This window comes from Podarcis liolepis, assembly GCF_965112155.1.
Source record: "Podarcis liolepis genome assembly, chromosome: 14".
Taxonomy (NCBI): Eukaryota; Metazoa; Chordata; class Lepidosauria; order Squamata; family Lacertidae; genus Podarcis; species Podarcis liolepis.
In genome coordinates this window covers 3678450-3695304 of record NC_139569.1, presented here as the reverse complement: position 1 = coordinate 3695304, position 16855 = coordinate 3678450, and the positions used below count along the sequence as shown (strand labels likewise).

Genomic DNA, 16855 nt, shown 5'->3' with positions numbered 1-16855 from the left:
TATGGCGGGGTGCCCGTGACGGAGCCTCAAGAACATCTTATAGGGTTTTTATGAAAACCTATGAGATGGCAGTGAAGGCTGCTAAGAAGTCTTACTTCTCGGCCTCCATTGCATCCGCTAGCTCTCGCCCGGCACAATTATTTAGTATAATTCGGTCTTTAACGTCCCTTGAAGGACAGCCAAATTTAAATAACAATCTGACACACAGCTGTGAGGCATTTGCGAGCTTTTTTGCGGAGAAGGTCCTGATGCTCCGCCATGACCTCCCTGCCAATTTGGATACAATAAAGGAACTGGAGGCCCCTCGACTGTCCTTGGGTCCAGTATTGGACCACTTTGACCGGATATCTCCAGCCGATGTGGACAGATTCCTCCAAGCTGGAAAGCCCACCACCTGTCCTCTTGACCCGTGCCCGTCATGGCTGATTAGAGCGTGTCCAGACGAGGTGCGGGGCCCCCTGGGGGATATCATCAACTTGTCCCTTGGCACCGGGATATTCCCAGGGGAACTGAAGGAGGCGGTGGTGCGTCCGCTCTTAAAGAAAACATCATTAGATCCCTCAGATCTATCCAATTACCGCCCGGTCTCGAATCTTCCATTCCTGGGTAAGGTGATTGAGAGAGCAGTTGCTGAACAGCTTGGTAGGTTTCTGGATGAAACATCTGCTCTAGACCCATTCCAGTCCGGCTTCCGTGCTGGTCATGGGACCGAGACGGCTCTGGTCGCCCTAACAGATGATCTCCGCAGGCAGCTGGATCGAGGCGGGTCAGGGCTGCTGATTCTTCTAGATCTGTCAGCAGCCTTTGACATGGTCGATCACGAACTCCTGGACCACCGCCTTGCCGACGTGGGGATCCAGGGCACAGTCCTTCAATGGCTGCGCTCGTTTCTCTCTGGTCGGGGACAGAGGGTGGCGCTTGGGGGGGAATTGTCATCACGCCACTCCTTGGTGTGTGGAGTGCCTCAGGGTGCAATTCTCTCCCCGATGCTTTTTAACATCTTTATGCGCCCCCTCGCCCAGCTTGTCCGGAGTTTTGGGCTGGGTTGCCATCAGTATGCTGATGACACCCAACTCTATCTGTTGATGGATGGCCATCCTGACTTGGCCCCAGACACGCTGACCAGATGTCTGGAGGCGGTGGCTGGATGGTTACGTGGGAGCCGGTTGAAGTTAAATCCTTCGAAGACAGAGGTCCTCTGGCTGGGGCGGGACGATATGGGATCGAGGGGGCAACTCCCATCTCTTGCGGGGGTGCAATTAGTGCCAGCACCGTCCGTTAAGAGTTTGGGTGTAATCTTCGATACCTCCCTCTCTATGGAGTCGCAGATTACAGCTATAACAAAGGCGGCATTTTTTCATCTCCGCCAAGCTAAGCAGTTGGCCCCTTATCTCTCTCGTCCTGACCTAGCCACTGTGATCCATGCGACGGTCACCTCCAGACTGGATTATTGTAACTCGCTCTACGTGGGGCTGCCCTTGAGACTGACCCAGAAACTCCAGCGGGTGCAGAATGCCGCGGCGAGACTCCTTATGGGGTCTTCGCTGCGAGAGCACATTCATCCGGTATTATACCAGCTGCACTGGCTCCCGGTGGAGTACAGGATCAGGTTTAAGGTGCTGGTTTTAACCTTTAAAGCCCTATACGGCCTAGGACCCTCGTACCTACGGGACCGCCTCTCCTGGTATGCCCCACAGAGAAACCTACGGTCTGCAAATAATAACATCCTCAAGGTCCCAGGCCTCAGAGAGGTTAGGCTGGCCTCAACTAGAGCCAGGGCCTTCTCGGCTGCGGCTCCAAACTGGTGGAATGCTCTGTCACAAGAGACTAGGGCCCTGCGGGACCTGACATCTTTCCGCAGGGCCTGCAAGACAGAGTTGTTCCGCCAGGCTTTTGGTCAGGGCGCAGCCTGACTCCCTCCTCTGGCAACCTGCACAGAATTTTGTTTAATCGGTTGCCATCAATTTGATTTTAACTAATTTTTATAATGAAATATTTTTAGAATGTGTTATTATTTGATTGTTTATTTGATTGTTGTTAGCCGCCCTGAGCCCGGCTTTGGCTGGGGAGGGCGGGATATAAATAAAAATTATTATTATTATTATTATTGATTTGTAGTCTGTATTGAAAAAGAACATAAAGCAATTTCACAACCTCGTTCCCTCATTTTGACTTTCTTTTTCTTTCCTATTTCAGATGACGTTGCACCCTATTTCAAGACAGAGCCAGGCTTGCCCCAGACTCACCTAGAAGGGAACCGCCTCGTGCTCACATGTTTGGCAGAAGGTAGCTGGCCTTTGGAATTTAAATGGCTGCACAATGGCAGGGAAACCACGGCCTTCACCAACGAGTACACGTAAGTGGCTTTTAGAACAGCAATCTATAGATTCTATTTTTCAACTTTGTAATGAGGAAAGATTTTTATTTTTGTATCATTGCATCACAAAAGAACAAAATGGGTAAACATACAATACAGTTAAAACTTAAGGCAGTAGAACTATCTTATGGGCTGCCTTTATGATATCTCATAGAATCATAGATTCAAAGGGATCCTGAGGGTCATCTAGTACAACCCCCAGCAATGCAGTTCCTTTCTTCTAATACATTGTACATACCCTCTAACATTTATCTGATGAAAATAGGGACGTCCCATTCCATAATGATAATTTTACTATTTATACCCTACACATCTTGCCCCAGCCATTCTGGGCAGCTTCCAACATATATAAAACATTAAACATTTTTTTAAAAACCTTCCCTATACAGAAATGCCTTTAGACGGCTCGGGAGTCAGATACCTCCATACCAAATGGGACATTCCAGGATCAAATCAGAAACTGGGACGGCTTCTCAAAATCAGGGACCGTCCCTGGAAAATAGGGACACTTGGAGGGTCTGCATTATAGACATTTTTTAATCAAAATAGATATTGTTATGAAAACCTGTATTGACAGATTACAAATGTTTAAACAACTAAATGCTTGGCAAACAAAAGGTCATTTGTCATTTTACCACTGCCTCCTTCAAGTAGGCAGGGACTACCCCCTCTCGAAAGGGGGTATTAATCACCTCCCTGGCCCTGCCAGCTGTCCCATTCCTGCAAGTTTTTATCAGCCAAAAGGGGCGAAGGTCCAGAGTGCAAGTGCTTGCCCTGACTGATCCAAGAACCATGTCTACATCCTCAAGCCTTACTAACAGAAACTCATCCAACAGGACTAGGCAGTGCTCTGGACACCTTTCAAGGTTCATCTGGTTTGATAGTGGAGTCAAGGTCTCAGTGGATGCAAGTGAAGAATTGGATGCTGGGCTAGATGAGCCTTTGGTCTGATTCAGCTGAAGGGCTCCTCTTATGTTGTCAGTGTGATTCACTGTGGGGTTCGGGGATGGGTGGGGTAATCTATATGTAGTGATTTGTTCAATGCATTCCATGGCAAACTGCTTGCATTTGAACTTTCTACCAAATTTAGTCTGATGGAGATACGCATTTTGCCATATCACTTAATGTCTGAACTGTATGAGCTTGGTATCTGTGTGGAAACTGTTCGCTGAGAGGTGGCATCGCATAGTGGCTACACGTATCAGCTGTGAGCTAAAATGTCTCTGCTTCAAGCCATGAACTCAACAAGTGGTGTTAGATTAGTTTTGCTGTCTCAGGTAAGCCCTATACCTGCCGTATAAAATTGTCAAAGCCTATGTTCGTGTAGGAGAGAGGGAGAAATGTCATGCCTCTGTCTTAGCTTGCATAAGAGTGACTCACTGGGCAGAACAAGTATCTCTGGCCCTTTAGCCCTTAGTCCATGCAAAATAAGACTCCATTGCCAACCAGCTGCTGATGGCTGTGATGTGCTTGGAACACTCAGAATGCAGGATTGTTATATATGGAACTGCAATTTAAATTACTATTTAGAGTAACAACGTCTACTGGCTTGATTAATCACAGTAGAAAGCATGTCTGTGATTTTGATATTGGGTTGATCAATGGGGGTGCTTTACTGCCGTCAGCGGCCAAAAAACTGAACAGAAATCCACAACTCTGATGGGACACCAACAATATTTGGGAGGTGTAAAAGAAAGCAGTACAGAAAGGTGGGCTAGGAAAGAGGATAGGAAATAGAACAGGCCTTAGTATGACGATTGTTATACATCCAGCATCTTGCATTACTTAATATTATATTATAATTCTGTAATACAAAAACCAAGTAGTGTATTGTTACATATTGCTACTGAAGGGACATACAGAAGACCTTTCCTTTTAAGTGCTGCCTGCTGCACTTATATATTATACTTTGTTTTTTTTTAAAATTCCTTAGGTTGCCATGAAAACCATATTTATTTTGTTTAGGGTTTGATTAACTTGTTTTGAATACTTGAAGCGTTTGTCTTCTACAGAATGTGCATGGAAAGCTAATCAAAATTTACTATAAAGTTTGAATAAATATATTGCTATGAATATTTCAGCTCTATTATTTATTTCTAATTGCTTTCCAAAAACCAAAATCACTCTGGATGTTTTTGTATTTATATGCAGGGAATTGCATTTATTCATTAAGATGAAATCATTGCAGAAAAAAGTATATTTTCTTTTGGTTGAATAACATTGGGCTATATTTGGCCTTAGTCTCAACACGTCAACAAGCTGCATGTTCAAATTCCCCCCATATTGTGCACCCCAGATCTTGATATTTTGTTGTATGGCAAATATTAAGGGCTCTAGAAAAAGATGAAATATCAGTGGGAAAAGAAGGCATCCCCGTCTGGTTACCCTCTGCATGGGGAGGGGGGGGGGGAACCTGACAATATGCCATTTGCCTGTATCCTGGACATGGGTGTTATGTACATGGTTTTCACCCAGTGCACATGTTCTTGGGGTATACCACAGAGCCAGTGCCCTAGGGTAAAGAAAAAGAGCCACTGCACCAAATCAAATTCATTTTCAGCATCCAAGGAGAACAAGTCTAATGGCGATGTGCTAGTACTGTTGAGTGCTACTAGATCAATTACAAGATGGAGCTTATCTACCCTTTGATGGTGTCATATAAATCCAACCTGGTTTGGGTGGATTAGGATGCTCATCACTTCCTGAAGCCTGTCCACTAGAACTGCTACAAGGATTTTGCTGTCAGTGTTGATTAGTGAGATTTAACTCACAGAGTTTGGGTGTTTGCCAGGTTTTGGAATTACAGAATTTGGAATTTGTGTTACGTACAGAGAAGGATGGGAGAGTGAGGATCTTTCCGAAGCTTCTTAGTAAACGGAATGCAGTTTGGGGGTTAATAAGGCAAGATGACACTTGGATCACTCCACAAAAAATCTGTCTGGGCCTGGCACCTTAACAATACTCATTTGCTTCATTATTCTGTTTATTTCCTCTCTTCTCAGGGGTGCTGCAAAGAATGCCCCCTTGATCTGCACCTAACTGTGTGAGTTCTAACTGGGTCATGAATTTGAATATTTCTGTTTCTTTAGTCATAGCATTCCTTTGATATAAGGCAGAGTTCAAGTTAGAAAATAGTTGCATAAGCACTTTTCGTAGCTTAAATGTTATTTGTTGCATTTATATCCCATCTTATTCTCCAGGGAGCTCAAGGTGGCAAACATGGTTCTCCCCATCCTATTTAATTCCCACAACAACCCTGATTAGGCTGGGAAGTAGTGACTGGCCAAGTGGGGGTTCAAACCTAGGGTTCCCAGGTCTTAGTCTGACACTCTAAATATTTGGAAAGTTTGCTGTAAGCATTGAAAAGGCAGGACTGAGGAAGGAATGTGAAGCATTGTCTGCATCTTCCCTCCCCTCTATTCTAAGGGGGGCAGCTTGCAGCATGAAGAACAGGAACAAAGTGAATGATACCTTGTGCCTTTAGTAGCTGCGTGACTGGCACAAATTAAACTGGGAAAGCCTGTATATTTTAATGGAAATATAATTATGGGGAAAGCTTCACCTGATGATAGTCTGTCTGTCAAAAATCTTATATGTGGCTCCTGATTTGCTATTGGGCCCTATACCTCAGCACAGCAGTTTATAACACTGAATGCCGAGGATGAACATTTTATAAACTAAAAAGTTCATTTGGCTGAACTACTCCAGTTTCTAAATTAACTTTGCAGGACTAGAAATTACTAAGCATGGCTTGTAGTTTTTCTTTTTAAAAAATGCCTACTGATTGTCAAAAGTAGTATGGATGGTGGGAAAGTTCATTAAAAGCCAGCTGAAGAGCTAGCTCCTTCAAAGCTTGCATGTTTGTGCAGAGCTCATGAGCAGTCTTCAATACCAATCTTATGATAAACTTTTCACCCCAAACTTCTTACTCCCCACTGTTCTCAATCTCTGTGCTTAAACTCATAACTCTGCTTGGCACTCCACCATTGTTTTTGTGCATTGGAACTGTCTGTGCACTCTGTCTTTTATATTTAGGTGATGACCCTGTGCCCTCCATTGGCATTATGCAACAGACATACACAAGCCCCGTTTTTTTTAAAAAAGGCAGATTCTCTCTACTCCTGTCAGCAATCAGCAACATGCATTGCCCAAAGCAGAAAAGCTAGGAAAAAAACAGTCTTTTATTTCTTATGGGAAGGTGATGTCGTGGGTTTATTTGATTTACAGCAATGCACACTCTTTTCTTCCATTACCCCCCATCTATTACCCATTCAGAGACTTAATCTTGTGCTGAATTAGAAATGTTTTGTATTAGTCTGAATGTTCAACATCTTCTTCAGAAAATATTCACTTACTAATTAAATACACTTTGCTTTTAGGCAGCGGGTATTTTTTCAAGGAAAGCCAAGGATAATTAAATGCTTATTTTTCGCATTTTTACTACAACAATATATTTCATTTTATTTTGTAAATAAAATGAGATGGTAGCCAGATGATTCTAACTGTGCCTTGGCTTTCTTTCCCAGTACATCATGGTAAGGTAAACTAAAAATTAAATTCGGTTGAAAAGTCTTATAGTGCTGGTCATGTAGCTTTGTTTAGACTCTTGTTTATCCTCCAAATACAGTATTTCTTTGAAATACTAATTTTACTAAAATACTAATTATTTTTATAATTATTAGTATTTTTTAATTATAAAACTCAACCCACCCCCCACCCCCCGCATTTCAGAGGATTGGACTAGATGACCCTCAGGATCCCTTCCAGCTCTACTATTCTATGATTCTATTTTATTGTAAAATAAAATATTGTCTGGAGAACTCAGACAAATATAACAACAGTTAAAAGATTAAGGATAGATGTGGTTAGTACTTTAGGTAATCCTGTCAAAGAGGAAATGGCTAAGGTAGGGGAAAAAATAATGTTATTTGTTTAGGTGTCTGTCCCCTGCAGGCAAAGAAAGGATCCTGTGGTGAAATGGCTGGCTGAGGCAAAGAGGACTGGAGGGGGGAATGTAAATAATATGTAGAATTTCAAATGGCGGGTGGGAACAGCAAAGCAAAACTGTTTATTTTGTGGAGGGGACATTAACAACATTAAAACAAATGCATATAATATTACAGAATATGCAATACAGAAACAACCTTAAGAAGCACGCCATTCTTCTCTATGACATTCTTGTCTGCCCTGGGAGGAGATGGTTTACATTAGAGTTGACATCAGTCATTGCATTTTCAAGCTTGCAGCTCAGTGTTTTGGGCTCAACAGACTAAAGCTTGACAGCAGAGCCTAGTTCACTGCCAAGAGCGGTATGATCACAGGCACGCAGCAAGCCCCAAGCAAACTCTTGGGCTGGGGTGTTGTTTCAGTTTTTGTTGTGTATGTGTGTCAGTGGGGGGGGGGGTTGGTGGTGGTGGTGGGTTTTTTTTTGAGTTTTCTTTCAGATCTTGTGATTTATGTGGAAATTGTTCCATTTGGTTGTGTATTTTTGATGTTTTATTTATTGCTTATGACTACTTTTGTTATGTTGCTGTTACGCTTTTCGTGTCGTAAGCCACCTTTAGCATGGTTTGAACTGTGGAAAGGTGGTTTACAAATAAAATTATGTATATATAGACCAGCTGACATAAGTCAGTTTCATATGTTCTTTTTTTTTTTTAAAAAAATGTTTTAATCCCTATTGAAGGTGCCGTCAAAAACTATAAAATGCATTCCAGTCTTTGGAAAGCCAGATTTTGAATTCGGGCACTCAAGTCATGACAGCCCTCTTTTAGCCATTGAGCTCTGAAACAGAAAGGAAAAGAAATGCTAGGAATCATTTCCAATGTTTTCATTGATATTTTCACTTATTGATGTACTATCCATCTTCTGTCTTAGATTTTCTTAAGCAGCAAGCCTCTTCCAGGCTGCTCCACTCAAAACAAATTGTCCATTTTCCTAAATTGCTTGCTCAGATCTGCAGAAACTTTAAGTGCCCTTCTGGCTTTCAGACAATGAAAATGCCTTTTTCTCTCTTGCATGCAAAATCACTAGAAAACTATTATTGGGAAGCACTCTTAATGTTTGAGGATAAACTTAGCATTTAATACCTGGTACACCCTTTTATGCAAGTTTCAAAGATACTATGCAACAATGGCAAGAGCTTGGACCAAGAGAATGCTCTGAGACCTAATGATATTCAACAACTACTGTCCAGTTGCAAATATCCACTTTGTGGGCAAGGCACTCAAAAGGGTCATGGAGATGAAACTGCAGGCATTCCTCAAGGAAACTGAATTTTTAGACCCATCTCCATTTGGGTTCAGATTTGAACCTGGCTTGGTAGCCCTGATGAATGACCTTTATCAGCTTTTGATGCCATTGACCATTGTATCCTCTTGGATTGCCTATGGGAAATGGGTATCAGGGGCAGTGGTTCCAGTCTTAACTCCAAGATGCTTTCAGAAGGTAGCATTGGATGCTCCTCAGCTTCTTGGCTTTTGAGCTACGGGCTGCTACAGGGACTATATTGCCTCCAATGTTATTTAATATCTACATGAAGCTGGTAGGAGTAGTCACTGGGAGTTTGGGACCAAGGTGTCATCAGTATACTGATGATACCCAACTCTATTTCTTGGTAACATCTGAATCAGGAATGAGGCCCTGGTGTCTGGATGCAGTGGTGGGCTGGATGAGAGCTAATAAACTGAGTCTGAAACTGAATCCTGTCAAGAAGGAGGCTCTGTGAGCGAGTAGTTCCTGGATCTGGGAAGTTGGTAAGTTGCCTGCCCTGGATAGAGCTGAAAGAGCAGGTGCATAATTTGGATGCGCTCCTAGATTCAACCCTGTTACTCTAGGTACAGGTGTCCTCAGTGGCTAGGAGTGACTTTTACCAACTTTGATTCCTATGATATCTGCAGCCATTCTTGGAACCAGATAGCTTGACCACAGCTATCTATGCATGTGTAACCTCACACTTGGATTACTGCAATGCACTCTAAGTGAGACTTCCCTTGGGGTTGATCTGCAGGCTGCAGCTGGTGGAGAATGTGGTGGCTAGGTTGTTTGTGGGGGTTAATGCCCACAAGCATATAACACCTTGTTTGTGGTATTTGCACTGGCTGCTAATTTGCTACCGGGCCATGTTCAGGGTGTTGGTACTGACATATAAGTACCTACATAGCTTGTGACCACATTACTTGACAGACTGTCTTATTCCTTATATACCCAATAGATGTCTGTGGGAGATTCTCTCCTGCAAGTTCCAAAGACGACAGAAGCCCACTCTGCAGTAAATCAGAGTAAATCAAAGCAGGGTTTTTAATGTGGCTGCTCCTGTCCTGTGGAATAGCATCCCTGTCAAGAAATGACAGGTGCCCACTATCTACACTTTTCAGAAACTGTTGAAGCCATTTATGTTCCAATGGGCTTTCCCAGCTGGGTAAATGGGTCTTTACCATGAGAGTCCTTGAGTTGTCATTCTGTTTTTAATTATTTTATGTGTAAATCACATCAAGATGGTAGTTTAGAAGGTGTTTAATAAATCAGTTACACTACTACTACTATTACTATGCTATGTTGTAATAAGCTAAAAGGCACAGCAATGGGCACCCGCATGGCCCCACAGTATGCCAACATCTTCATGGCAGATTTAGAACAACGTTTCCTAAACTCCTACCCACTCAAACCTCTCTTGTACCTGCGATACATTGACGATATTTTTATCATCTGGACACATGGTCAACAGACCCTGGACACCTTTCACCAGAAATTTAATGATTTTCACCCCACAATCAACCTAACAATGAATTAATCTATGCAAGAAATACATTTTTTTGGACACTACTATAAAAATACAGGATGGGCACATAGACACCACCTTATACCGTAAACCAACTGACCGACAAACATATCTACATGCCTCTAGCTACCATCCCAAACATACCAAACAGTCCATTGTATATAGCCAGGCACTACGTTACAGTCGCATCTGTTCCAATTCTATAGACAGAGACTCTCACCTAAGAGATCTACAGCAAACCTTTTTAGAATTAAAATACCCAGCAGATGAAGTTAGACAACAGATCAACAGAGCCAGACTGATACCCAGAGAGAACTTGCTGCAAGACAGACCCCAAAAAGAAAATAACAGAACACCTCTAGTCATCACATACAGCTCCCAAGTTAAAACAGTACAACGCATCATTAGAGATCTACAACCTCTCCTGGACAATGACAGTTCTCTTTCTCAAGCTCTGGGAGGAAGACCTTTCATTGCCTACAGACAGCCACCCAATCTTAAACAACTCCTAACCCACAATAATACTGCAACCAGACTTAACACGGACACTGGCACCAGAGCCTGCAATAAACCCAGATGCCAACTTTGCTGCCACATACACCCGGACAACATCATTACTGGCCCCAACAACATCACACATACCATCTCGGGACTATTTAATTGCTCATCGTCTAACATTGTGTATGCCATCAAATGCCAACAGTGTCCTTCAGCTCTCTATATTGGACAAACAGGCCAAACCTTACGCCAAAGAATAAACGGACATAAATCTGACATCAAGAATCACAAAACAGAGAAACCAGTAGGAGAACACTTCAATCTCCCAGGACATTCTATACAAGATCTCAAAGTAGCTGTTTTACTACAAAGGAATTTCAGAAATAGACTGGAAAGAGAAGCTGCTGAATTGCAACTCATTACCAAACTTAAAACCATGGAGAGACCTGGTCTGAACAAAGACATTGGATTCTTATCTCATTATACATGACTAAGCCATTTTTCACCTTCTCACCCCTTGCCTTTTCCTGTAAGACCTATTGCAGTCGTTAAGAGTCGTCAACAGGCTCATCTCAGCTATCTGCCAATCACCCATTCCCACCACCCTTCTGAGTAATACCCCTCCCCACCTTCTCACTATATAGAAGGATCTGGCAACTTCTGTTTCAGTGTATCTGAAGAAGTGTGCATGCACACGAAAGCTCATACCAAGAACTAACTTAGTTGGTCTTTAAGGTGCTACTGGAAGGAATTTTTTTAATTTAAGCTAAAAGGGTAAAGTCCCCTGGACGGTTAAGTCCAGTCAAGGGCGACTATGGGGTTGTGGCGCACATCTCGCTTTCAGGCCAAGGGAGCCACCGTTTGTCCACAGACAGCTTTCTGGGTCATGGTGCCAGCATGACTGAACTGCTTCTGGCACAAGCCACAACCGTACCTATTTATCTACTTGCACTGGTGTGCTTTTGAACTGCTAGGTTAGCAGAAGCTGTGACAGAGTAACAGGAGCTCACCCCATTGCAGTGATTCAAACCACCAACCTTCCAGTCGTCAAGCCCAAGAGGCTCAGTGCTTTAGACCACAGCGCCATCCGCCTGTTGTTATAGCTAAGCAGCACTCAGCATGTCCAATGTCTGAATGGAAGATCTGCCTGAGATCTCTGTGAAAGACACTTCGAGCTTTCCAGAAGCAGAATGTATGTGATTTATTAAAACAGGAAATGTTTTCACGAGCCAAATACTAAGGTGTATTGGGTGAACTGTTTTAGTCTTATGTGCTGCTACTATTGCTACATCTAAACTTAGTTAATTGTTGTTAGGGTTACTGAGAATGTATAAGAACTTATTTGAATACTTTTAAAAGACTATAGAGATATACTCCAAAACATAATGTATAAACTGAGGAATCTGCCTTATACAGAGTCAGACCATTGGTCCAACTAACTCTGTATTGTCTGTATTAGGGAAATAAATAAATTCATGAAAGATAAATAAATTTACATAAATAAATAAATAAATTTATTTATAAATGTAAATGTATTAACTTTCATAACTTTTGAATTAATTAATTGAGTTGTTCATTGGTGAATACTTTGGGGAAATAAAGAAATTAATTTTTGCTGCATTATTTTATTTTGGTGCATTTGCAAATTAATTTAAAATGTTACTGAGTTTGTAATAGATTTTTGTCATGATGTAGTTTCTCAATTAACAGAGTGTAATATTACAATAATCAGGATGTGGGCTTCCAAAAAAGAAAAAAGAAAAAAAGAGTTCAAGTTAAAAAGGGGTGCTTGCAGAGGAACCGCCATTATATAATATTTGATTGCTTTGGGCTTGTTACTCATCATCTGGGCTTGTGACAATCTCACTGAAATGCACTGCTACAGTAGATTTATGTGCTCTTCTGATTTTGAGTTTTGCAGGGGACAGATTGAAGTGTCATAAGAAACCATGAAAATTGGTTTAACCAGAAATCATGGCAAGATGCAAAAAATTAAACACCCGTCCTGGCAATGATGGCTCTGGAGAACTGCCTTCAGCTCTCTGCATCTTACAGAAGGGAGGAAATGAAGATGGGGTAGAGCAGGGGTCTGCAACCCGCGGCTCTGGAGCCGCATGTGGCTCTTTTACACCTTTGCTGCGGCTCCAGGGCGGATACTAGCGAGGGGAGGAGGCGCATTGTGCGCCCCGACACTCCCCACTGTGGCGTGCGCTGTACTGGCTGTGACGTCGCATGGGGGCGGTGTGTGCGTTAGTCATGCACCGTCCCGACGTCACCTTCCCGCCCGCCCGCCCACTACATTGTAAGGGGCATGTACGCTGGTCACTGCATTGAAAGGGGGCATGTACGCTGGTCACTGTTTTGAAGGGGAGTGAAGAACACACACACACACACACACACACACACACACACACACACAAAGGTAACTTGTTAATTTAACGTTTATTTCTATGAGGAGTAATTCTGAGGGGTCAAACAAAGAAATAATAATAAAAAGTGACAAAAAAGTTATTTTTATAATGACGGGTTTTGCGGCTCCCAGTTTTTTTTTTCTTCGGAAACGGGTCCAAGTGGCTCTTTTTGTCTTAAAGGTTGCAGACCCCTGGGGTAGAGGAAAGCAGAACAGGCAGGATTTTGTGTTTGTGGAAGCCTATTGAGAAAAGGAAGACAGTACTCATTGTGATCATTTTTTCTTAATCATCCGTTATCTTTTTTCAGTACTTTTATGAGTTCAGTTAATTGTGCTATACACTTTTTTTTAAAAAAAGACTTCAAAAGTGGGGATTTTATGTTGCTGAACATCTTCCCCAATATCATCACTTAGATTTCTGTTTGGCTTCCTGTCACAACTGTACAAGAAATTTGCTTTCCTGCCTTGTAGATGAAGGAATATTTGAGTGCTAGAGGATGCTCAGATATGTCTCTATAACGCTAGTATGGAATTCAATCTATTTATTAATGGTTCTTTAAGAGGAAGTGTGATGTAAGTCATCTCAGATTTTCACATATACTTTTTCGTACAGCATGTTGGAGAATCGTGCAAAAAAAGAAAAAAAAAAGAATTGGGGACTGATAAATCATGGACAGAGTGAGTGAAGATCTACATCAGGAACAAGGGAGGCAAATAAAGAGCTACTTTGGGATCTGTTGCCCCTGTGGATCCTGCTGCCTGGGGCTCAAACTGTTTTTGAGAACAGATATCAAAGTCCAAGTACATGTTTTAATTGTGATATCCCTTTCTGTCTTACAGGTACGTTATCCCATCCTTGCAAAGATCTGATGCTGGTTTTTATCAGTGTGTTGTGAGGAACAGAATGGGGGCACTCCTGCAAAGAAAATCAGAAGTTCAAGTGGCATGTATGTATGATTGGCATTTATTTCAAAAATTTCCTAATTTTTGCTCATTTTTCCAGATTACAATGTCATAGTCATTTTCCTGACCATTAGCTCAGGCCAGTTCCGTTGTCTCAGAAAGGAATAAAGTTGTCCCCATTTCATCTCACAGAGCATGCTTAGTATGAGGTGAGTGCTTACCTGGACATTAATTCCATCTTCCAAATATATCAGTTGACAATGCAGACAGTTGTTATGCCTATAGTTTGGCAAGCTAAAGACCACCAAGGATAAGCCGCCCTTTAATGTGAAGAGGTTAGGAAGCTGCTAAAAATGCACATACAAAGCACCCAAAAGAGAGGTCAGGTTTAAATTCAGCAGAAATTAAATTCAACTGGAAATTAATGGGTTGGTTGACAGTCAACTACTCCAGTAAGACTGTGTGAGCCAACTCATTCAGGGCTGACACATCCAAACCTCTGATTGTAGAAACTGCCAAGCTTGACCTCTGATTAAATACTTGACTTTTACTTGGGCATAAGTGTTGATTTTCTCAATTATAGATGCCAAGACATGTGCCTTGTAAAATGAGTCTGATCTCATAATCAGCCAGTGCTTTGGGGTTTTTTTATAGCCAATATTCTCTCCAAACTTAAAAAAGTTTCCATCTGAACTCTGAAAAACATGACTGTAGATATAAATTAGTGTACATATTCTAAACTGTGATTCAGTTGTTAGATTTCCTTTAAGATTTTCTAGCAAAAAACCCTATATCAGTATTTCTGTTTCACCTTTCTGCTCATTCAAGGGGTATTCAAGGTGACTCACAAAGTAAATTGTCTTCCCTTCCTCCTCTGGTTTTTCTCCATTTCATTTTCCCACCTAAGCATGACTAGGCAGGGCTGTTTAGGCCAACCTTTTTGGCTGATTAGGCCAAAAACATTTATATCTACTTCTGCTGAAAAGCTCATTGGCTAGATAAGCCAACTTTTCAGAGAGCAGTTGCTGAAGGCTGTACTGGGTAGTTGGGGTTTATACTGTTCAAGGCTCAGATTATTTTGCAGATGGAGGGCATTTGCAAGATAATCTTCATCTTCTGAATTATTTCAGTCCAACCAGTGTTGGAGCTGTCTCCCGCCCTCTCCTGCCTTGTTTCTTTATAACTCAGGACCAAACTTCACATTATGGAGACTAGCAGGATCTTAGCTTAAAATCAGCCCAAACTGGTTGGACTGGAGCAGTGGTATTAAACTCCCTTTCCCTGTGTTGTTTCCTCAATCTAAACTATTCCTCTCAGTCACCTGAAGGTGGGAAGGGAGGCCTTACCTTGTCACACACACCCATTGAACCTCAGAACCCCAGGCGGATGAGGGAGTTTGGCCTCAAAGGAGGCCCCAATCTCACCCTCTGAACCACAAAGTCCAAGAAGTGAGTCTCGGGGCTGACCCATAACCTGAAAGGTGACTTACAGGGCATCACTAGGCTAAATCAAACTTTCTTTTCCCACACCTAAACTGCCCAAAGTGACCAAATCTAGATGAATAACCTATTTAAGCAACACAGCAAACGAACAAACACTCTGTCCTGCTATTGAGTATGAAGTAGGTAAATTTTCCCAATCTGCATTTTTGCAATCCAAAATGAGGATTGGGGGGAAATCCTACATAGCCCCCCCTAGTGGTGACCCTGAAACAATAGGGTGACAGGGAGGGAGAGTGAAAGCTGCTGCAAACTCAGAGGTTGGAGGGAAAGCAGATTGTCCCTTTTAGAGGGTCCAAGCCCTGCCCCCCCCGACCACCTTAGGAATGCACCCATTGGTGCCAAGGATTTTCCCACTGTGCCTCGCTTGCAAAGGTGCCCAGCCTTCTAGGCACCATCTAAGCCTTTTGACTGAAGGTTCTTCTTTCTATATTGGAGAACTTTGAAACTGGATTTTTTAAAAAACTTAATCTGTATCAGTAAGTTAGTAAGTTTAGAAATTATGTCCCAAGCAGGGCTGTCTTTGGCAGATGCGGCGCCGGGCTGCAAATATCCTCCCAGAGCCCCCAAATTACCACCGATAGTGGGGGGCGAGCTGTGCCCTGCCACAGAGGCTTGGGAGGAAAGCTGTGTGCCGGCCAGCCATATGGTTGGCGGGGTGCAGCTTCCATCCTAAGCCTCTGTGGGGATCGCTCTCCTCCCGCAGAGGCTTGGGAAGGAAGTTGCATGCCTGCCAGCCATATGGTTGATGGGGAGCAGCTGGCGGGTGTGCAGGGAAAGGGGAGGCCGCTGGCAAAGCCGCACAGCTCCCCCACTTGCTGGGGCGCCCCTGAGAGGCCGAGGCCCTGGCACAATGAACCACTAACCCCTATGGGAAAGATGGCTCTGGTCCCAAGATCTGGTATTACTGGAGGAGAATATGGAGAGTGCTTCCCATGGAATTGAGGCATCTTCAGTTAACTTCTTCTGTTAGTGGAAAATTTTATCCACTAGTTCCATATCATCATCTGCCTGTGGAGAAGACAAGTAGAAATATCACAAGAAAGATTAAGTTTCACTGTTTGTTTATACTCTACACGTCTCTGTCTGAGACTTTGATTATTGTTCCTCAGGGCACTTAACTGGAAGGTCAGCAACAGTGGCTGTCATTTGATAAATGGCAGGAAGATGAAGTGGGTGAATGGAATTCTTTATTAGACATGACCATTTACAAGGAAGTGATTAAATGGAGAAGATAGGTATCATGAGGGAAAATGTGCTGAATTTATTTTTCCTGCAGTTTAATATTAGCATCAAGAATAATAATGTATAATGCTGTATGAATTGGTCAAGCAGCCACCCACTCTTCTAGCTAGTCATTATTTAATTCCTGTTCTGCAGATATCATG

At 42.6% G+C, this 16855-nt stretch overlaps 1 protein-coding gene across 8 annotated transcripts in view; it reads left to right on the top strand.

Annotated features, from left to right (window-relative positions):
• SDK1 (sidekick cell adhesion molecule 1) overlaps positions 1 to 16855 on the top strand; it is a 596711-nt gene that overhangs the window by 123611 nt on the left and 456245 nt on the right. For all 8 annotated transcript variants that reach the window (XM_083474661.1, XM_083474660.1, XM_083474664.1 and 5 more), the window contains exons 3-4: positions 2197 to 2356; positions 13906 to 14012. In XM_083474661.1, coding sequence (XP_083330787.1) covers positions 2197 to 2356; positions 13906 to 14012 — 267 coding nt within the window. The remainder of the gene's footprint in view (positions 1 to 2196; positions 2357 to 13905; positions 14013 to 16855) is intronic.